Raw genomic sequence first — 22,370 nt, 5'->3', positions numbered from 1 at the left:
GTCTGGTGCGTAAAAGGCGCAGACAAGAGAGAGGAAGCGAAGGGCGAGCGGGCCCTCCTCTCTCTCCTCCTTTCTCTTTCTCTTTCTCCTCCTCCTTCTCTTTCTCCTCCTCTTTCTCCCTTTTTAGCCAGCCACCCTGGAAGCCCCACGCCTCTTGCCCGGATTTCCTGGCTCCCTGCGAAGCCTAAAGCGGGCATCCCCGGGTGGCATCCCCGGCTTCCAAGGCAAGCCACGCGCGAAGAGGCGGCGGGCAGAAGCTGCGCGTTTCTGTCTCTACATAGATTGGAGACCTGATGCAGTTTAGCCTCACCTGAACTGCCCTGGCGCCCTGCTATGGGATCCTGGGAGTTGTAGTTTCACCAGGGCTCTCGTCTTCTCTGCCAAAGCCCCTTCGGCTTCTTCTGTTGTAGATGAAGGGAGAGATAGCAAGAGAGATCCTTCTGAGAGGCCCAAAAAGTCCGGTTTATTACAGTAGAGTCTCACTTATCCAACATAAACGGGCTGGCAGAACGTTGGATAAGCGAATATGTTGGATAATAAGGAGAGATTAAGAAAAACCCTATTAAGCATTAAATTAGGTTATGATTTTACAAATTAAGCACCAAAACATCATGTTATACAACAAATTTTACAGAAAAAGTAGTTCAATATGCAGTAATGCTATGTAGTAATTACTGTATTTACGAATTTAGCTCCAAAATATCATGATGTATTGAAAACATTGAGTACAAAAATGCGTTGGATAATCCAGAACGTTGGATAAGCGAGTGTTGGATAAGTGAGACTCTACTGTATATTCATCTGAAGACTCTGGAAGTGGAATCTCTTCCAAAAGAAAAACCAGAGCCACGATCAAGGCGTGGACTCGCCTTTTATACATTTTCAGACAAAGAACATGCTGGGTTGTTGTATGTCTTTCGGGCTGTGTGGCCATGTTCCAGAAGCATTCTCTCCTGACGTTTCGCCCACATCTATGGCAGGCATCCTCAGAGGTTGTGAGGTATGGAGAAAACTAAGCAAAGAGGTTAATATATATCTGTGGAAAGTCTAGGGTGAGAGAGGTCAGTGTGAATGTTGTGTAGTTAATCACTTTAATTAGCATTGAAAAGCTTATCTGCTGTCTTCTTCCTGCCTCTGGGGCATCCTTTGTGCTGTGTGGCCATGTTCCAGAAGCATTCTCTCCTGACGCAGGAAGAAGACAGCAGATAAGCTTTTCAATGCTAATTAAAGTGATTAACTACACAACATTCACACTGACCTCTCTCACCCTAGACTTTCCACAGATATATATTAACCTCTTTGCTTAGTTTTCTCCATACCTCACAACCTCTGAGGATGCCTGCCATAGATGTGGGCGAAACGTCAGGAGAGAATGCTTCTGGAACATGGCCACACAGCCCGAAAGACATACAACAACCCTGTGATCCCGGCCATGAAAGCCTTCGACAACACAAAGAACATGCTTTTACATACATCTTGTCATTAGTACATCACTTCACATGCTTACATACATGGGCATAAATATGCACAATCAGCATTTTCCTATCTATGCTACCTAAAAGCTTGTAGCAAGCTACAGACACCAAAAGAAATCCATCATGAGGCCTACTTTGACCTGTCTGCTCTCCTTCCATTTAGCTGTACTAGGAACGGATTCACACTGGAATGTTTAGATAACCAGCCCCCCTTCTCCCAGCTTGTCCTGTCAGCTTGTGCATCCCTAAAATCTAACACAGAGTCTGATTTTTTCTACATTTCAGTGCTTCTAATGTGCATACAATATATGTCTAAAAATCCATATTTTTTCAGTTCATCACTTCCCCTGATTCCTGATGGCTTGATATTATTCAGGACTCCTCCCTAATGATTCTAATGCACTTTAATTTATGAATTTGTTACTCATAATGTGCACCTTGCCACTATTGCAACCTCGTTGTTAATTTGATGTTTTAATTCTTTGTTGTGTTTTTTCGCCTATTGTGTATATTTTATTATTGGTTTTTGTTGTTGTCCTTTGATGTTTCATATTTTATCATCGCCTGTACAGTAGAGTCTCACTTATCCAAGCCTCGCTTATCCACGTTTCTGGATTAACCAAGCCATTTTTGTAGTCAATGTTTTCAATATACACTAGAGTCTCACTTATCCAAGCCTCGCTTATCCACATTTCTGGATTATCCAAGCCATTTTTGTAGTCAATGTTTTCAATATATCGTGATATTTTGGTGCTAAATTTGGGCCTCTGTTTGTAGTGTGTCTGTGCGATTTTCTTACAGCAGCTGAAGATATGATCAATGGTTTCGTCGGTTTCCTTGCACAGTCTGCATTTTGGGTCATCAACTGATTTTTCGATCTTGGCCTGAATTGCCTTTGTCCTGATGTCTTGCTCCTGGGCTGCAAGGATCAGGCCTTCTGTCGCCTTCTTCAGGGTCCCATTCGTGAGCCAGAGCCAGGTCTTCTATTATTATTATTATTATTATTATTAATAATAATAATAATAATAATTGCCTTTGTTCTGATGGCTTGCTCCTGGGCTGCAAAGATCAGGCCTTCTGTCTCCTTCTTCAGGGTCCCATTCGTGAGCCAGAGCCAGGTCTTCTATTATTATTATTAATAATAATAATAATAATAATAATAATAATAATAATTGCCTTTGTTCTGATGGCTTGCTCTTGGGCTGCAAAGATCAGGCCTTCTGTCTCCTTCTTCAGGGTCCCATTCGTGAGCCAGAGCCAGGTCTTCTATTATTATTATTATTATTATTATTATTATTATTATTATTATTATTATCATTATTATTAATTGCCTTTGTCCTGATGGCTTGCTCCTGGGCTGCAAGGATCAGGCCTTCTGTCTCCTTCTTCAGGGTCCCCTTCGTGAGCCAGAGCCAGGTCTTCTCCTTGTCAAGTTTTCCTTCAATTTTGTCAAGAAACTTTCCATGCAATGTTTTGTTGTGCCAGCTGTCAGCTCTAGTTTGTAGTGCGGTTTTCTTGTACTGGTTTTTTGTCTGCTGTGCTTTGAGGAGTTTCTGATTTTTGACTTCAATCAAAGCAGGTTCTTCACCTTGATTTACATATTCTGCCAGGGCATGTTCTTCTTCTTTGACTGCTTGTTTTATTTGTAAGAGTATTATTACTATTATTATTATTATTATTATTATTATTATTATTGTGTTATCGGAGGCTTTCATGGTCAGAATCATTGGGTTGCTGTGAGTTTTTCTGGCTGGTTGATCATGTTCCAACAGCATTCTCTCCTAATATTTTGCCTCCATCTGTAGCTAATGGTATCTTCAGAGGTTCTGACAGGATGCAATGCAGTTGTTCATCAGCTTCAGCAAACAGCCCCTTGCTTTTGGGCCAAAGTTCTGAATTTGTTCCATCTTGCAGTATACAACTAAAGGATGCTGATGCCTTACCAAACTACAAACCCCAGGATGGCATAACATTGAGCCATGGCCATTACAGAGGACCGTATGAGGCAGATCAAACATGCAGCCTGATTTTGGCAAGGTCATTTAGCCCAAAAAAGTGAGTATTAGACTCAAGTCAATAGGTTATGTAAGATACCCTATTGAGAAGATATATTAAAGGTGAATTTGCTGAAGAAATGTTATTCTGCAAATTGTTAGAGCATCACTTTCTCCACTGATAGGCAGATATATTGATAGATCTGTTTATTGATTAGTTCACTGTCCATATCAACAAAACAAAACAAAAAAACAAAAATAGACAAATAGAAACTAATCACTAGGCCAAAACTCCTGTAATCTATAAATATAAAAATGTTCTGATCATTTCCCCCTTAACTTAAACAGCAAAACTACATGACCAAATCACACCAAATTTGGCCACAAAAGACATAGTTGTCCGGTGTGCGTTTTACATCAAAAAAACCAAGAAAAATAAAGTCCTAATTAGAGGGAGAGGAATAACTGTTTTTTCCCCACTGCTGCCAGTTTGCCGCCCACTTTGTCTCCTAGCAACCCACTCAGACATTTAATGGCGCCCAAGGCATCTTCAATCAGGCCTCTTCCACACTGCCTATAAAATACAGATTATCTGGTTTGAACTGGATTATATGGCAGTGTAGACTCAAGGCCCTTCAACACAGCTATATTACCCATTTATAATCTTATATTATCTGCTTTGAACTGGATTATCCTGGGTCCACACTGCCATATAATCCACTTCAGTGTGCATTTTATACAGCTGTGAAGAAGGGGCCTCATATAATCAAGTTCTAAGCAGATAATATAACATTATCAATATACAGTTTGGATCCCTACAGTGTGGACGCACCCTTTTAAAGTGGAGTTCAAATGTAACTAGAATATGTTATTATACGACTACCTTCGTGGTATGTGTTGTAATTTTGTAACGTCTTCTCGCCTTTGCATCGGCCATGTGTTCCGTGAAGGAGTTTATGTTGCACTTCCAGGCCTAGAAACAGTCTCAGTGTAGCAGGTATGAATGCTGCAATTAGCCACCTTGATTAGCATTTAATGGCCTTGCAGCTTCAAAGCCTGTTTGCTTCCTGCCTGGGAGAATCCTTTGTTGGAAGGTGTTAGCTGGCCCTGATTGTTTCCTTTCTGGAATTCCCAATTTCCCTGCTTTCAGAGTGTTGCTCTTTATTTACTATCCTGGCTTTAGAGATTATATTGTTCTGTATTATTATACCACAGTAATTATTACATATTATATTTATTATCTTATCTTATCTGCTTAGAAGTGGATTATTCGAGGCTCACTTATCCAAACTGGCACCACTTGCACTGCCGTGGTTCAATGTCGTGTAGCCCTGGGAGATGTAGTTTGCCAAAGCACCCAAGGCTCAAGACCTTAGGAAACTACAACTCCCAAGACTCCAACGCACTGCACCATGGAAGTTACAATGATGCCAAACTGCATTAATGTGCCAGTGTGGATGCACCCAGGGGCTTCAAGGAGAATTTAACTATAACCATTGAATTTGTGATTCGCGCTCCATAATGTCCTGCCCAGAATTGGGTGTCTTTCCCTGCGTGGAGGAAACGGATATAGCGGACGCCGGGGCCGTAATTCCGGAAAACGTGGGACACCTGCAAAGGGAAAGAGAACGAGGTGAGAAGAGGCCAGGTCGGACGTTGGGCAAAGTTTGGCACATCAGGATCACCCGGGATTTCTGAGCCATAACCTTGGGTGCATCTGCACTGTAGAAATAATGCGGGTGGAGACCACATTAACTGCCATGGCGTCCTCGGAGGTGTAGTTTTACTAAGGGACACATCAACACTATAGAATAAATGTACAGTATTTTGGCATTACATGAATTGCCATGGTTCAATGCTGTGGTGTCCTGGAAGTTGTAGTTCTACTAAGGAGTTGTGGTTTTACTAAGGGACACATCGACACTATAGAATAAATGCATTTTGCCATGGACAGAATGAATGCATATTGGCATCGCATGAATTGCCATGGCTCAATGCTATGGTGTCCTGGGAGTTGTAGTTTACTAAGGAGTTGTAGTTTTATTAAGGGGCACATCGACACTATAGAATAAATGCATTGTGGCATCACATGAATTGCCATGGCTCAATGCTATGGCGTCCTGGGAGTTGTAGTTCTACTAAGGAGTTTTACTTTTACTAAGGGGCACATCAACACTATAGAATAAATGCATTTTGCCATGGACAGAATGAATGCATATTGGCATCACATTAATTGCCATGGCTCAATGCTATGGTGTCCTGGGAGTTGTAGTTCTACTAAGGAGTTGTGGTTTTACTAAGGGTCACATCAACACTATAGAATAAATGCATTTTGGCATTGAATGAATTGCCATGGCTCAATGCTATAGTGTCCTGGAAGTTGTAGTTTCCTAAGGAGTTGTAGTTTTACTATGGGGCACATCAACACTATAGAATAAATGTACAGTATTTTGGCATCACATGAATTGCCATGGCTCAATGCTATGGTGTCATGGGAGTTGTAGTTCTACTAAAGAATTGTAGTTTTACTAAGGGGCACATCAACACTATAGAATAAATGCATTTTGCCATGGATAGAATGAACGCATATTGGCATCACATGAATTGCCATGGCTCAATGCTATGGTGTCCTGGGAGTTGTAGTTTTACTAAGGGGCACATCAACACTATAGAATAAATGTGTTTTGCCATGAATAGAATGAATGTATACTGGCATCACATGAATTGCCATGGCTCAATGCTATACTGTCCTGGAAGTTGTAGTTTCCTAAGGAGTTGTAGTTTTGCTAAGGGGCACATCGACACTATAGAACAAATGCATTTTGCCATGGCTTCATGCGATTGAATCCTGGGATCTTTAGCCTGGTGATGCACGAGCACACTTGGTCAGGGAAGGCCAAACTACGACTCCCAGTTGTAGCAGTTCAAACTTTGGCAGTGTAGATGCAGCGCAGGTGTTACCTTTGGGAACTTCTGTACAAAAGAAAAGAAATGGAGACGGCAAAGAGCACCTGTTGATATTTAGCATTGTTCCATTGCGGGATGCCATCTGGCTCAGCTGTGAAATGGGAGACGACCGAGGTCCGGTCAGCGGCCAGGAGGTCGACTTTGATTTTGTAGATGCAACCACAGTCGTCCCGGGCGCCCCACCTGCGGAGGACAGAGAGCCCTAGGAATATCTAAAGGTGCATCTTCTCTGCAGAATGAATGCAGTTTGGCCCCACTCGAACAATTACGGATGGATCAATCCTCTGGAATCCTGGGATTGTAGTTTGGGAAGGCCTAGAGCAGTGGTTCCCAAACTTATTTGTCCTGCCGCCCCTTTTCCAGAAAAAATATGACTCAGCGCCAACTGGAAAGGGGGCGTGGCTTAGAGGGGTGGGCGTGGCTCCTGCTCAAGAGGGCGGGGCTGAACCTCTCCCCTAGTCCAAGATGCAGGGCTGGGAGGGGGAGGTGGGCGGGGCCACAAATGAGCAGCCAGGATTGGGATGGGCGGAGTTACGAGCTCTGAGTCAGGGCTGAGCTTCTATCCCTGTCCTGTGGCGCCTGCCAGGACACAGGGGGCGAGGCTAGAGGAGGGGGCGGGGCCTCTTCCCAAGTGCCTGGCGGGGCTAAACCTTTATACTATTGCGCCAAAATGCTAATGTGTATATATGTGTGTGTGTAAAGAAATCCTTGCAAAGATGTTTGCAGGAGATCTCTGCAAAAAGAGAGCTGAGCTCTTTTTGCAGAGGCAAAGCCACACCTAAAACAACAATGTATCTGTTTGCTGGCAGATGGCTGGATTTGTCAGTTGGTTAGTCAAGTTGGGAATTTGAGCTTGGAGGGAGAGCACAGAAATAGACAGGCTCTCTGGCTACGGTCAAGTAGTTGATTAGATATGCTATGCTGTATATATATTGAACGCTGATTGATTAGTTATTGATCCTATGCAACTACAAGGACATTGTAAGATTGCTGAACTGTTTATTTGACTTCAACTCAACAAGTAAAGTTTCCTTTTGTTCTTTCAATTCCTCTGCCTGGTCTGAGTCTTTTGCACATGGTGTTAACTGGACTGTGCTGATTCCGCTGTACACTCACCTGGTAACATATACCCCGCCCCCATGTTCTCATAAGCACTTCAGATGAGATATATAGAAGCTCAGCCCTGTCTTGTGCTCTTGAGAAGAGGCGCCACCCCTTCCCCTAGCCCCGCCCTTTAGTCCTAAAAGGCCTCTCAGGAGAGGTATAGAGGCTCAGCCCTGTCTCAGGCTCTTAGAAGGAGGCCCCGCCCCCTTCCCTAGCTCCGCCTTCAGTGTCCCAACAAGTGCCTCAGGAGAGGTATAGAGGCTCAGCCCTGTCTCAGGCTCTTAGAAGGAGGCCCCGCCCCCTTCCCTAGCTCCGCCTTCTGTGTCCCAACAAGTGCCTCAGGAGAGGTATAGAGGCTCAGCCCTGTCTCAGGCTCTTAGAAGGAGGCCCCGCCCCCTTCCCTAGCTCCGCCTTCTGTGTCCCAACAAGTGCCTCAGGAGAGGTATAGATTCTCAGCCCTGTCTCAGGCTCTTGGGAAGAAGCCACGCCCACTCCTCTAGCTCCGCCCCCTGTGTCCTAACAGGTGCCTCAGGTGCTCAGCCCTGTCTCCGGCACTTGGGAAGATGCCCTGCCCCTCCCCTGGCCCCGCCCCCGTGTTCTAATAGGTGCCATCACCGCCCCCCTGGATCACTGCAGTGCCCACCAGGGGGCGGTAGTGCCCACTTTGGGAATCACTGGCCTAGAGCCTTCTCGATCCCACCAAATTAGAAATTACAAAATGCCATCGCAGTGAGCCAGTGCTGCTAAAAGTGGTGCCAAACGGCATTCGTTCTAGACACACCCATTCTTTTAGCTTGTCACTTAAATGGCATAGAGTTAAAGAGTTGCAGAACTCACCAGTCAGCAATACAAATGTCCGGTTGGAAGGCGTCCATCAGTTCTTCTCCCAAGCCTTCTTGTAGCAAATCAACCACCTGAGATTTTACACACCATCTTTGGGGGGAAAGAAGGCCAAAATGGTAAAGGGTTCGCAAACTTTGCAAGCCTGTGCAATGCCCCTTCCTTGTTTTGGTGCATTTGTCTTTTTAAAATACATATTTTATTGATATCTATATATATAAAAGGGTAATGAAATTTTGGCCTAGGACAAGATAACAAAACTACACATCCCAGAAACACTAAACTTGGCAGCACAACCCCTCATCCATGCCTCTACGTTCATACAACAAAAAGAAAAGAAAAATAAAGTCCTAATTAGAGGGAGAGGAATAATTGTTTTTATCCAATTGCTGCCAGTTAGAAGGCTAAGCTCCGCCCACTTGGTCTCCTAGCAACCCACTCAGCCCAGGGGACAGGCAGAGTTAGGCCTCACTTAGGCCTCTTCCCCACTGCCTATAAAATACAGTTTATCTGATTTCCCATACAACCATACTTCGCCACAGCAACGCGTGTCTGGGCACAGCTAGTTATCTTATATTTCGTGTTGTGAGTAGATTACACATTTAATACATACATACAAACATACACATCATTTATCTATTACCACATTTCTCACCCTCTTCCATTCTATATTGTCTACTTACTTATCTAATACAGTAGAGTCTCACTTATCCAACATAAACGGGCCGGCAGAACGTTGGATAAGTGAATATGTTGGATAATAAGGAGAGATTAAGGAAAAGCCTATTAAATTAGTTTATGATTTTACAAATTAAGCACCAAAACATCATGTTATACAACAAATTTGACAGAAAAAGTAGTTCAATACGCAGTAATGCTATGTAGTAATTACTGTATTTACGAATTTAGAAGCAAAATATCATGATATATTGAAAACATTGACTACAAAAATGCGTTGGATAATCCAGAACGTTGGATAAGTGAGACTCTACTGTATTTACATTGGCTTCGCCTCTCTTTATCCATCCCGAATATATCGTCCATTTCTCTTTAATTTTCCTCATTTTATCTTCCTTTGTATCCTCACATGTTACATTTGCAGTAATTTCTGACTGGACCTGATCAAACAAATAATTATTCCAATTCGCCATATTCCACTTTTTTTTTCGTCTTTCCAACCCCAAGCTATTACGGCCTTCCCTGCAAGAATCATCGCTTTGAATAAATCTTGATATTTTACATTAATCTTAATTGTTTTCTAATATTCCCAAGAACATCGCTTCCATGTTTACTTGAAGTGGTATACTAAATAATTTCTCTATTTTTTTCCATTATTTGTTCCCAAAATGTTTTTACCTTTGGACATTCCCACCACATGTGAGCGTACCATCCTTGTTTCGGTGCCTTTGTGCTGTGGAATTAATGCAACTTGAATGGCGATGGCTCAGTGTTGTGTAATTCTTGGAACTGAACTCTAGTTCACTTTGGCAGAGAAGGCTGAAGTCCTTATAAAACTACAATTCCCAGTTTTCCATAGCACTGAGCCATGGCAGTTCAAGTGGAATCAAGCTGTTTTCTTTTGACAGTGTAGACCAGTGGTTCCGAAAACTTATTTGGCCTGCCACCCCCTTTCCAGAAAAAATATGACTCAGCGCCCCTGGAAAGGGGGGGCGTGGCTTAGAGGGGTGGGCGTGGCTCCTGCTCAAGAGGGCGGGGCTGAGCCTCTCCCCTAATCCAAGATGCAGGGCTGCGAGGGGGAGGTGGGCGGGGCCACAAATGGGAGGCCAGGATTGGGATGGGCGGAGTTACGAGCTCTGAGGCAGGGCTGAGCTTCTATCCCTGTCCTGGACACAGGGGGCGGGGCTAGAGGAGGGGGCGGGGCCTCTTCCCAAGTGCCTGATGGGACTGAACCTCTAAACCCCGCCCCCGTGTTCTAACAAACGCCTCAGGGGAGGTATACAGAGGCTCAGCCCTGTCTTGCGCTCTTGGGAAGAGGCCCCGCCCCCACTCCTAGCCCTGCCCTTTAGTCCTAAAAGGCCTCTCAGGAGAGATATAGAGGCTCAGCCCTGTCTCGGACTCTTGGAAGGAGGCTCCGCCCCTTCCCTAGCTCCACCCTCTGTATCCCAACAAGCGCCTCAGGAGAGGTATAGATGCTCAGCCCTGTCTCGGGCTCTTGGGAAGAAGCCACGCCCACTCCTCTAGCTCCGCCCCCTGTGTCCTAACAGGTGCCTCGGGGGCTCACCCTGTCTCCGGCACTTGGGAAGAGGCCCCGCCCCTCCCCTGGCCCCGCCCCTGTGTCCTAATAGGTGCCATCACCGCCCCCCTGGATTGCTGCAACGCCCACCAGGGGGCGGTAAGGCCCACTTTGGGAATCACTGGTGTAGACGCACCCAATGACATTAAGTGTCAATGTCCAATTTGGGACAACGTTGTACAACTCACTCATATGAAGACACAAAGCAGGTCTGGGCCTCGGCTCCTTCCACGCGGTCCCGGTTGTCCTCCACTTTCCAGCCATTGCCTCCGTTTTCAGTCTCCCAGTGTTGAAACTGGTCTGGGAATACAAGAGAGAAGCACCATCTGTTGGGACGGGATTGATTGTGTCTCCCAGCCTGGCAGAAAGAGGTTGGATTGAATGACCTTTTGGGTCCCTTCCAACTCTAGGATCCCATGATTCAACAGAGGCTGAGTGGCCATCTGTTGGGAGTGCTTGGATTGTACCCTGCCTGGCAGAATAGGGTTGGACTGGGATGACCTTTGTGACTTTTTCTTAGTACTCTATGGTTAAACACAGAACAGATTTCCATCTGTTGGGATGGGATTGATTGTGTTTTCCAGCCTGGCAGAAAGAGGTTGGATTGGATGACCTTTCGGATCCCTTCCAACGATAATTTGCTATGATTCAACAGAGGCTTGAGTGGCCATCTGTCTGGAGGGCTTGGATTGTATCTTCTGATTGGCTTGGTGACCTTTGGGGTCTCTTCCATGTTTAGGATCCTGCAATATGCCAATGACAACGTAGTCTGTGCGCATTCAGAAGAAGACCTACAAGCCACTCTAAACACCTTCGCAGAAGCATACGAGAAGCTCGGCCTCTCATTGAACATCGAGAAAACCAAAGTGCTCTTCCAACAGGCACCAGCCAATCCCTCTGCAAAGCCAGGAATACAGCTTAACGGTGTCACATTAGAAAACGTTGACCATTTCCGCTACCTTGGCAGCCACCTCTCCACAAAAGTCAATATCGACACTGAAATACAACACCGCCTGAGCTCTGCGAGTGCAGCATTTTTCAGAATAAAGAAGAGTGTTTGATGACCGGGACATCCGTAGGGACACCAAAGTGCTTGTTTATAAGGACATCCCAACCCTGCTCTACACCTGCGAAACGTGGACGGTCTACAGACATCACACCCAACTCCTGGAGCGTTTCCATCAGCGTTGCCTCAGAAAAATCCTGCAAATCTCTTGGGAAGACAGGCGGACAAATGTCAGCGTGCTGGAAGAAGCAAAGACCACCAGCATTGAAGCGATGCTCCTACGCCATCAACTCCGCTGGACTGAAGGCCACGTTGTCCGAATGCCCGATCACCGTCTCCCGAAGCAGTTGCTCTTCTCCGAACTCAAGAATGGGAAACAGAATGTTGGTGGGCAGGAAAAGAGATTTAAAGATGGGATTAAAGCCAACCTTAAAAACTGAGGCAGAGACACTGAGAACTGGGAAGCCCTGGCCCTTGAGCGCTCTAACTGGAGGTCAGCTGTGACCAGCAGTGCTGTGGAGTTCGAAGAGGCACGAACGGAGGGCTTAAGGGAGAAACGTGCCAAGAGGAAGGAGCATCAAGCCAACCCTGACCAGGACCACCTTCCATCTAGAAACCGATGTCCTCACTGCGGGAGAACATGCAGATCAAGAATAGGCCTCTTAGAATCATAGAATAGTAGAGTTGGAAGAGACCACATGGGCCATCTAGTCCAACCCCCTGCTAAGAAGCAGGAAATCGCATTCAAAGCACCCCCGACAGATGGCCATCCAGCCTCTGCTTAAAAGCCTCCAAGGAAGGAGCGTCCACGACGGCCCCGGGGAGAGAGTTCCACTGCTGAACAGCCCTTCTCACAGTGAGGAAGTTCTTCCTGATGTTCAGGTTCTCCTTCCTTTCCTGTAGTTTGAAGCCATTGTTCCGTGTCCTAGTCTGCAGGGCAGCAGAAAACAAGCCTGCTCCCTCCTCCCTATGACTTCCCTTCACGTATTTGTCCATGGCTATCATGTCTCCTCTCAGCCTTCTCTTCTGCAGGCTAAACATGCCCAGCTCTTTAAGCCGCTCCTCATAGGGCTTGTGTAAAGATGTCATGATCATTGTGTTTTATTCATGATTGCTATGTTTAGGTTGACTGTTTAAGGTTATATATTTCAGCTATTCTTATACAGAAGCTGGGAGCCTCTAAGGCATGGCCAGGAAAAGGGGCGTGGCTTCTCCTTGCTGGTGGAAGCCTTAGAATTCAAAATTGGGCATTTGGAGTTTGTCGGTTGAGCAGAGCAGTTGGTTCTGTTCAGTGAGAAAGGAGGGTGATCGAAAAAAAGAGATTGTGGGAGGACGTTGAGCAGCTAGAGAGTTTTAGCGGAGAAGGGCTAAAATTAAAGTTGCTGAGCCTTTAGTAGAGATAACTAAAGAGCTGAGGCTGCATCCCTAAGTCAAGGAAGACTAGGGTTAACCAGTTAAACTCCCCAATCCAAGTTTGATCGGGTACAGATCAACTAAGTTCAAGAAGGACAGTATTCCTAACTGAAAGAAACAAGTAATATAAAGCTGATACCATACTAAGCTCAGTGAAACTATTGAGAAGTCTTGCAACACTTACTGTACAGAAGTAACATCGTTCAACTTAAGTTATAACATTCTTGCAACCATCAAGCTTTGTACTACAAATAAACAAGTTACTGTTTCTTCAAATGTTGCTTATTATTTGAGCAAAGCATCTTTCAAAGGTGGTGGCAGCGACAACATAGAAAAGTGAAATACATAGAGGTAGAAGGTGAACCCTTCGCATTTTGGTGGCAGCGGTGAGATCCAAAAAGGTTCCATCCCTGTCATCACATCAAGTCTTCACATAATTGGTGGCAGCGGTGGGATCTGAAGGGATTCCATTCTCTGCCACGTCAAGTCTTCACAGCTTGTTCTCCAGACCCTTAATCATTTTAGTCGCCCTCCTCTGGACGCTTTCCAGCTTGTCAACATCTCCCTTCAACTGTGGTGCCCAAAATTGGACACAGTGTGATTCCAGGTGTGGTCTGACCAAGGCAGAATAGAATAAGGGGGAGCAGGACTTCCCTGGATCTAGACGCTATTCCCCTCTTGATGCAGGCCAGAATCCCATTGGCTTTTTTAGCAGCCGCATCACATTGTTGGCTCATGTTTAACTTGTTGTCCACAAGGACTCCAAGGTCTTTTTCGCACACACTGCTGTCAAGCCAGGCATCGTCCCCCATTCTGTATCTTTGATTTCCATTTTTTCTGCCGAAATGAAGTCTCTTGCATTTGTCCCTGTTGAACTTTATTTTGTTAGTTTTGGCCAATCATCTCTCTAGTCTGTCAAGATCGTTTTGAATTCTGCTCCTGTCTTCTGGAGTGTTAGCTATCCCTCCCAGTTTTGTGTCGTCTGCAAACTTGATGATCGTGCCTTCTAACCCTTCATCTAAGTCGTTAATAAAGATGTGGAACAGAACCGGGCCCAGGACAGAGCCCTGCCATCTTCAGCCATCTACGGACACACACCCCAAGGTGTAAGACAATCGTCCTCGAACTACGAGCGATCGCCTAAGTAAGTAAGTAAGCAATCCCCTCCCCGCACCTTGCTGTTGGGGTCTCCCACTGACTCACTCTTTCCGCAGGGGTTCTTGATCAGGTTCCTCCCAAAAGGCCGCAGAATGCTGATCCGGCACCAGTCTATGTGGGAGCTGCCCAGGGCAGCGGCTTCCACGGCCGGCTTGGCCAGGGGGTCCCGCTCGCACTGCAGCCTCCAAAGGGTGGGCTTGTCGATGAGGTCCCTCCACTTGCGGCACACCAAGCGGCACTGCCGCACCAGCCCCCGCCCGGGCACCCAGCTCAGGATCAGCAGCAGCAGCTCATCCGGAAGGTATTTCAGGTCCTCCATTATCTGGATGTCCTTTGTGGCGTTTGGCGACGTGCTCTTGCTCTTGACCAGCCCCATCTTCCTCTTTCTCCGTCTTCTCATTTATCTGGAAGAGAAACATTGCTCAACAAGTCATTTCATACGCAAATCTGCCTACTTCCCACTTTTCGAAGCTTCCAAAGAACATTTGAGAATGTCTTATTGATCTTTTAAAGCAGTGGTTCCCAAACTTACCCGTATATACTCGAGTATAAGCTGACCTGAATATAAGCCAAGGCACCTAATTTTACCACACAAAAACTGGGAAAACATTGACTCTAGTGTAAGCCGAGAGAACAATAAAATTACATTAATTGAGGCCTCAGTAGTTTAAATGTTTTTGAATCTTTACATCAAACTGTAATTTAAGATATGACTGTTCAACTCTGATTAAATCATTATTTTCATCTTCTTCAATGTAAATTATGTAACCTTTTAATAATCATAGAGTGAAATGATAAATGTAACAATAATGATAATAATAATACAGTATAGTCTCACTTATCCAACAAGATAAAATGAGGAAAATTAAAGAGAAATGGACGATATATTCGGGATGGATAAAGAGAGGCGAAGCCAATGTAAATACAGTAGAGTCTCACTTATCCAACGTTCTGGATTATCCAACGCATTTTTGTTGTCAATGTTTTCAATATATCATGATATTTTGTTGCTAAATTCGTAAATACAGTAATTGCTACATAACATTACTGTGTATTGAACTACTTTTTCTGTCAAATTTGTTGTATAACATGATGTTTTGGTGCTTAATTTGTAAAATCATAACCTAATTTGATGTTTAACAGGCTTTTCCTTAATCCCTCCTTATTATCCAACATATCCGCTTATTCAACATTCTGCCAGCCCGTTTATGTTGGATAAGTGAGACTCTACTGTAATAATAAATGCAGTAAAATAATAAATGTAATAATAATGTAATAATAAATAGAGTAAAATAAATGTAAAAGTAACAACAATAATAGAGTAAAATAATAAATGTAATAATAATAATTTTTTGTGGTAAAATTAGGTGCCTCGGCTTATACTTGAGTATATACGGTACATTCAAATGTACGTTTGAGCATTTCTTACCATGTATTTCTGCTCTGTCACAAGCTGTGTAAAGAGAACCAAGCAGGGAGTGAGCTGAGATAAATATAATTTATGGAGGATCGGGTGGGGAATTTCCATTAAGTAAAAACGAAATGGAAACAAGATAAATCTGCCTGCTTCTCGTTTTCCATCCTGAAAAGTGAAACTGCAGCCAAAGACTTCCCTTCCCTCTGCTGATTGATTTGTTCTTTCATTTTCAACCTCATTCCTTAAAACAGGGGTCCTCAAACTTTTTAAGTGGAGGGCCAATTCACAGTCCCTCAGACTGTTAGGGGGCCGGACTAGGATGAAATAGTCCAAAATTAAGATTGTTGTTGTTGTGTGCCTTCAGGTCATTTCAGACTTAGGTCAACCTGAAGTCTAAAGTTTAGGACAGAGGCCAGGTCAGTTACCTTGGAGGGCCACATCCGGCCCATGGGCCTTAGTTTAGGGACCCCTGATCTAGACAATCTTCTAAGACCATAGGTAAGCAAAGAGACCTCCAAAGACCATCTAGATAGTTTCATAAGACCATAGGTAAGGAAAGGGACCCTCAAAGACCATCTAGATCAGGGGTCCCCAAACGTTTGAAGCAGAGGGCTGGTCCACAATCCTTCAGACTGTTGAGGGGCCGAATTATCATTTGAAAAAAACCAAAACAAATTCGTATGCATACTGCACATGTCTTATTTGTAGTGCAACAACAACAACAACGAAAAAACAACACAATATTTAAAAATGAAAACAATTTTAACCAACATCAACCTATCAGGATTTCAATGGAAAGTGTGGGCCTGCTACTGGCCAATGAGATAGTCAAGTTAATTAGGATTGTTGTTGTTGTGTGCCTTCAAGTCATTTCAGACTTTGGCCGAGGCGAAGTCTAAAATTAATTATTTATTTACTGCATTTATTTACTACATTTATATCCCACCCTTCTCATCCCGAAGGGGACTCAGAGCAGCTGTATGTACATACAATAAATATATTATATTATTAGCATAACACAATATTAGCATTATATATTACTATATTGAACTATACCACTATACTATTATATAATATGTAATATATAACATATTATATTATTATATGGTATTACTATTAGTATTATATTGTATAACATAATATTATTATCAATATTATATGTATATACAATATATTATATTATTAAAACTGATATAAAAATATTATATTATAAAACTGAGGGCGGGGGCCAGGTAAATGACCTTGGAGGGCCGCATCCGGCCCCCGGGCCTTAGTTTGGGGACCCCTGCCTTAAAACCTAAACTAGTGTCATACCTCAACAAACTACAACTCCCAAGGTCCCATAGCATTGAGCCAGGGCAGTGAAAGCGGTGTCAATCTGTATTTGTTCCAAAGTGTAGACAAATGTATTCACAGGACTGGAAAGAAATGAGGAACCGCTGCAGGGCGTTGCACCAGAGCTCTGTGACGGAGAAGGCTACAGGCATGGAAATACTATAACTCCCAGGATTTTATAGCATGGAGCCATGGCAGTTCAAGTGGTGCTCATTGAACTACATCAATTCAAAAGTCTCAATTATCTGAATCATTTCTAATACTAATGATGCTGCATACTGTTTTAATAATAATAATAATAATAATAATAATAATAATATCCCGCCCATCTCCCCAAGAGGACTCAGGGCGGCTTACAAAGGGACCAAGCCCAACAGTATAATAAAATACAACAGTAGAAATAAGTCCGGACACAACAATAAATGCATCAGAATAAAACAGCAACAAGAATTTTTAAAAAAACAATTTAAAACATGTTCAATGACCCGGAGCAATATAATTGGTACTTCAATCTTCAGACTAAAGGGCGAGGAATAAGGTTAATAAAGTGCAATGTATTGTAATTTCTAATGGCAGCGATAAGGTGCAAAGTGTTGGGATATAAATAGCGGTAGGGGCTCACTCTAATGTTCTTCTTAGTTAAAAGTGGTTTGAAATTTTTGTATATTTTACATTGTATTGTAATGCTTTTAATGTTAGCCACTTTGGGTCTCCTTGTGGAAAGAAAAAGCTGGATATAAATAATCCTTTATCAGTCACCTCGTGTTTACAATATTTATATGGTGCACCTTACCCAGTCTACTTTTACAACCTCTCCGTTTTAATCCATGTTTTATTAGTTCTTGTCATTTGTTTTTATTGGCTAATGTTTACATTTTTATAATTGTGCATGTTTTTTGTCTATTGTTGTGTTTTATATTGCTATTGTTTTTATTCGGGCTTGGCCCCATGTAAGCCGCCCCGAGTCCCCTTTGGGGAGATAGAGGCGGGGTATAAAAATAAAGTTATTATTATTATTATTATTATTATAAATAAACAGAAACATAACAACAACAACAACAACAACAACAACAACAGATGGGCTCCTAGATTCTGATGGAAACACAAGGCTACAGACTGTTGAAGGATGGTTGGGCAAAACTTGGACTGCCATGGCTCAATGCTAGGGGTCAATGGGAGTTGTAGTTTGGCACGGTCCTAAGAGATTACAAACTCCCAGGATCCCATAATGCTGAGCCATGGCATTTAAGGGTGGTGCTGATCTGCATTCATCCCACAGTATAGATGCATCTAAGGGGCTTTGGCAGAGAAGACTACAGCCCTGTTGAAACTACAACTCCCAGGATCCCATAGCACTGAGCCATGGCACTTAAGGGTGGTGCTGAACTGCATTCATCCCACAGTATAGATCAGTGATGGCCAACCTATGACACGCGTGTCAGCACTGACACGCCTGGCCATTTTTGCTGACATGCTGCCGCATGCAGATTGATTGGATGACTAATGTCTTTTGGGGCCAAATTTGGTGTGATTTGGTCCAGTGGTTTTGTTGTTTACTCCATGGGAATTATTCACATTACATCTATATATATAAAAGGGTAATGGAATCACGGCACTGGACAAAACAACTAAACTAAAGGCCCCACAACCTCGAAAATTGACAGCACAACCTCTCATCCACGCCTCTACGTTCATACAACAAAAAGAAAAGAAAAATTAAGTCCTAGCCACAGCAACGCGTGGCCGGGCACAGCTAGTTTATATATATAAAAGGTAAAGGTTTTCCCCTGATGTTAAGTCCATTCGTAACCGACTCTGGGGGTTGGTGCTCATCTCCATTTCTAAGCCGAAGAGCCGGCATTGTCAGTAGACACCTCCAAGGTCATGTGGCCACTGGCATGACTGCATGGAGCGCCCTTACCTTCCCGCCGGAGCAGTACCTATTGATCTACTCACATTTGCATGTTTTCGAACTGCTAGGTTGGCAGGAACTGGGGCTAACAGCGGGCGCTCATTCCGCTCCCAGGATTTGAACCTGGGACCTTTTGGTCCGCAAGTTCAGCAGCTCAGCGCTTTAACACACTGAGCCACCACCAGGGGCCCATTTTTATATAATATCATTATATTATTATTCTATTATTATTGTAGTATATTCTCATATTATTACTATTATATTATTCATTATTCATGACTACATTGAAACTAGAATAGAGAGAAATCAGCGTGGAAACTGCAAGAGGTACCATAGATCGTTGTACATGGAAATAAGGGTAGTAAATAGTTTTTGATTTATTAAATACAGTTATATATTACAATTATACATTTTTGTTATTTAAACTACAGTAGAGTCTCACTTATCCAAGCCTCTGGATTATCCAAGCCATTTTTGTAGCCAATGTTTTCAATATATCGTGATATTTTGGTGCTAAATTTGTAAATACAGTAATTACTACATAGCATTACTGCGCATTGAACTACTTTTTCTGTCAAATTTGTTGTCTAACATGATGTTTTGCTGCTTAATTTGTAAAATCATAACCTAATTTGAAGTTTAATAGGCTTTTCCTTAATCCCTCCTTATTATCCAAGATATTAGCTTATCCAAGCTTCTGCCGGCCCGTTTATGTTGGATAAGTGAGACTCTACTGTATATATATATATATCATTCTATTATTATTGTAGTATATTATCATATTGTTACTATTATATTATTCATTATTCATGACTACATTGAAACTACAATAGAGAGAAATCAGTGTGGAAACTGCAAGAGGTACCATAGATCGTTGTACACGGAAATAAGGGTAGTAAATAGTTTTTGATTTATTCTTTCCTTTCCTTACTTAGTTTCTCCATACCTCACAACCTCTGAGGATGCCTGCCATAGATGTGGGCGAAACGTCAGGAGAGAATACTTCTGGATCATGGCCACACAGCCCAAAAGACATGCAACAACCCTGTGATCCTGGCCATGAAAGCCTTCGACAACACAGTTTTTGATTTATTAAATACAGTTATATACAGTAGAGTCTCACTTATCCAACATTCGCTTATCCAACGTTCTGGATTATCCAACACATTTTTGTAGTCAATGTTTTCAATATATCGTGATATTTTGGTGCTAAATTTGTAAATACAGTAATTACTACATAGAATTACTGCGTAATGAACTACTTTTTCTATCAAATTTATTGCATAACACGATGTTTTGGTGCTTATTTGTAAAATCATAACCTAATTTGATGTTTAATAGGCTTCTCCTTAATCTCTCCTTATTATCCAACATATTCGCTTATCCAACATTCTGCCGGCCCGTTTATGTTGGATAAGTGAGACTCTACTGTATTATAATTATACATTTTTGTTATTTAAACTATATATATTGTGAAATTATGGGGGTTTTTCTCAAAGTGACACACCACCCAAGTCATGCTAGATTTTTTGGTGAATTTTGACACACCAAGTGCAAAAGCTTGCCCATCATTGGTATAGACCAGGGGTCCCCAAACTAAGGCCCGCGGGCCAGATCCGGCCCGCCGGAGCCATTTATCCGGCCCGCGGCAGCTTTCCTCCCTTTCCTGCGTTGTCCTGCTCCCTGCACAAGATGTGGAGACTTGCCTTTCCGCCTTCCCGGCCACTTTTCTGCTCTATGAGCCTTTGAGCCTCACCTGGCTCCCCACTCTCCCTGCATAAGCTGTGGAGGAGCCTTGCCTTTTACTGCTGATTAAAAGGTATTTTAATTATTATTTAATTAATTATTAATTACTAAGGTGTGTTTCCTCCAGGTTTAGCAATACGTTGATCAGCAATATACTCTGGATTTCTCCCTGGGCTAGAGACCTGAGTGAGGGAGAGTTTCTTTCCCCACTCAGACGTCCAGTCCAGGAAGAAATCTGGAGTATATTGCTATTCTTGATTAGCCATATACTCCGGATTTCTCCCTGGGCTGGAGGCCTGAGTGAGGGAGAGTTTCTTTCCCCACTCAGGCTTCCAGTCCTGGGAGAAATCTGGAGTATATTGCTATTTCTGATTAGCAATATACTCCGGATTTTTCCCTGGGCTGGACGCCTGAGTGAGGGAGAGTTTCTTTCCCCACTCAGGCTTCCAGTCCTGGGAGAAATCTGGAGTATATTGCTATATCGGATTTCTCCCTGGGCTGGAGGCCTTAGTGGGGCCTCTCCATTATTATTATTATTATTATTATTATTATTATTATTATTATTATTATTATTAACATTGAGTCTGGGTGGCCATCTGTCAGGGTTGCTTTGCTGTGCTTTTGGTGCACAAAGGCAGAAGGGGGTTGGACTAAATGGCCCAAGGGTCTCTTCCAACCCTCTCCATTATTTTATTATTATTAGTAACATTGAGTCTGGGTGGCCATCTATCAGGGGTTCCTTGCTCTGCTCTTGGTGCACAAAGGCAGAAGGGTATTGGACTAAATGGCCCAAGGGTTTCTTCCAACCCTCTTTATTATTATTATTATTATTATTATTAACATTGAGGCTGTATTTGTTTCTTTTTTTAACCTCAAAATAAAATATGTGCCATGTGCATAGGCATTTGTTCATAGTTTTTTTAAAAAAAACTATAGTCCGGCCCTCCAACGGTCTGAGGGACTGTTAACTGGCCCCTCGTTTAAAAAGTTTGGGGACCCCTGGTATAGACGCATCTAAGGGGCTTTGGCAGAGAAGACTACAGCCCTGGTGAAACTACAACTCCCAGGACCCCATAGCCCTGAGCCATGGCAGCTCGAGTGAGGTTAAACTGCATCAAATCTACAATATAGATGCACCCCACCAACCCCCCCCCCCCCCCCCCCCCAAAGCACAGATGGAAGCGCCCTGCTCTTTGCGCCTTGCTTGCCTTGAAAGCGGCTCTGTTTCCCATCCAGAGATGCTCGCCTTGGGCTTCCCAAAGAGCCAGGAAATCCGGCTTGAGAGCCGGGCAGGAGGCGAGCGGCTTCCCGGGTCGTTTCTGAGGCCAAAGGGAGGAGAAAGAGGAGGAGAAAGAGAAAGAGAAAGAGGAGGAGAAAGAGAAAGTGACCTGCTTCCTTTTCCTTCTCTGCGCCTTTTACGCATAAGATCCTGGAACAGCCTAGAGCAGGTTTTAGACCAGGGCTCCCCAAACTAAGGCCCGGGGGCCGGATGCGGCCCTCCAAGGTCATTTACCTGGCCCCCACCCTCATTTATAATATAATATTTTTATATCAGTTTTAATAATATAATATATTATATATACATATGATATTGATAATATTATCATGTTATACAATGTAATACTAATAATAATATCATATACAGTAGAGTCTCACTTATCCAAGCCTCGCTTATCCAAGCTTCTGGATAATCCAAGCCATTTTTGTAGTCAATGTTTTCAATATATCATGATATTTTGGTGCTAAATT

General features: G+C 43.3%; 1 protein-coding gene across 2 annotated transcripts; it reads right to left on the bottom strand.

Moving 5' to 3' along the window:
• Window positions 1-3,661: 3,661 nt before the first annotated feature.
• On the bottom strand, window positions 3,662-21,987 carry fbxo27 (F-box protein 27). Of its 2 annotated transcripts, none has more exons than XM_016998527.2 (6): window positions 21,830-21,987; window positions 14,257-14,615; window positions 10,823-10,934; window positions 8,378-8,473; window positions 6,481-6,619; window positions 3,662-5,080 (listed from the first exon to the last, which is right to left on the bottom strand). In XM_016998527.2, exons 2-6 carry the CDS (start codon window positions 14,609-14,611, stop codon window positions 4,910-4,912), a joined length of 873 nt encoding a protein of 290 aa, XP_016854016.2. In that variant the 5' UTR covers window positions 14,612-14,615; window positions 21,830-21,987; the 3' UTR covers window positions 3,662-4,909. The 2 variants fall into 2 exon arrangements, with proteins under 2 accessions (XP_016854016.2, XP_062818992.1); XM_062962922.1 differs by lacking the exon at window positions 21,830-21,987 and adding an exon at window positions 15,641-15,709.
• Window positions 21,988-22,370: the final 383 nt, after the last annotated feature.

This window comes from Anolis carolinensis, unplaced genomic scaffold, assembly GCF_035594765.1.
Source record: "Anolis carolinensis isolate JA03-04 unplaced genomic scaffold, rAnoCar3.1.pri scaffold_10, whole genome shotgun sequence".
Taxonomy (NCBI): Eukaryota; Metazoa; Chordata; class Lepidosauria; order Squamata; family Dactyloidae; genus Anolis; species Anolis carolinensis.
The sequence above is the reverse complement of the archived record's forward strand: the minus strand, read 5'-3'. Positions and strand labels throughout refer to the sequence as shown.

Coding starts and splice junctions, on each gene's coding strand:
- fbxo27 (XM_016998527.2), bottom strand. CDS start 14,611: ATGAGAAGACGGAGAAAGAGGAAGATGGGGCTGGTCAAGAGCAAGAGC. Junction 10,935..14,256: donor CAAGAACCCCTGCGGAAAGA/GTGAGTCAGTGG, acceptor TTGTATTCCCAG/ACCAGTTTCAACACTGGGAG. Junction 6,620..8,377: donor GACATTTGTATTGCTGACTG/GTGAGTTCTGCA, acceptor TGTCCTCCGCAG/GTGGGGCGCCCGGGACGACT.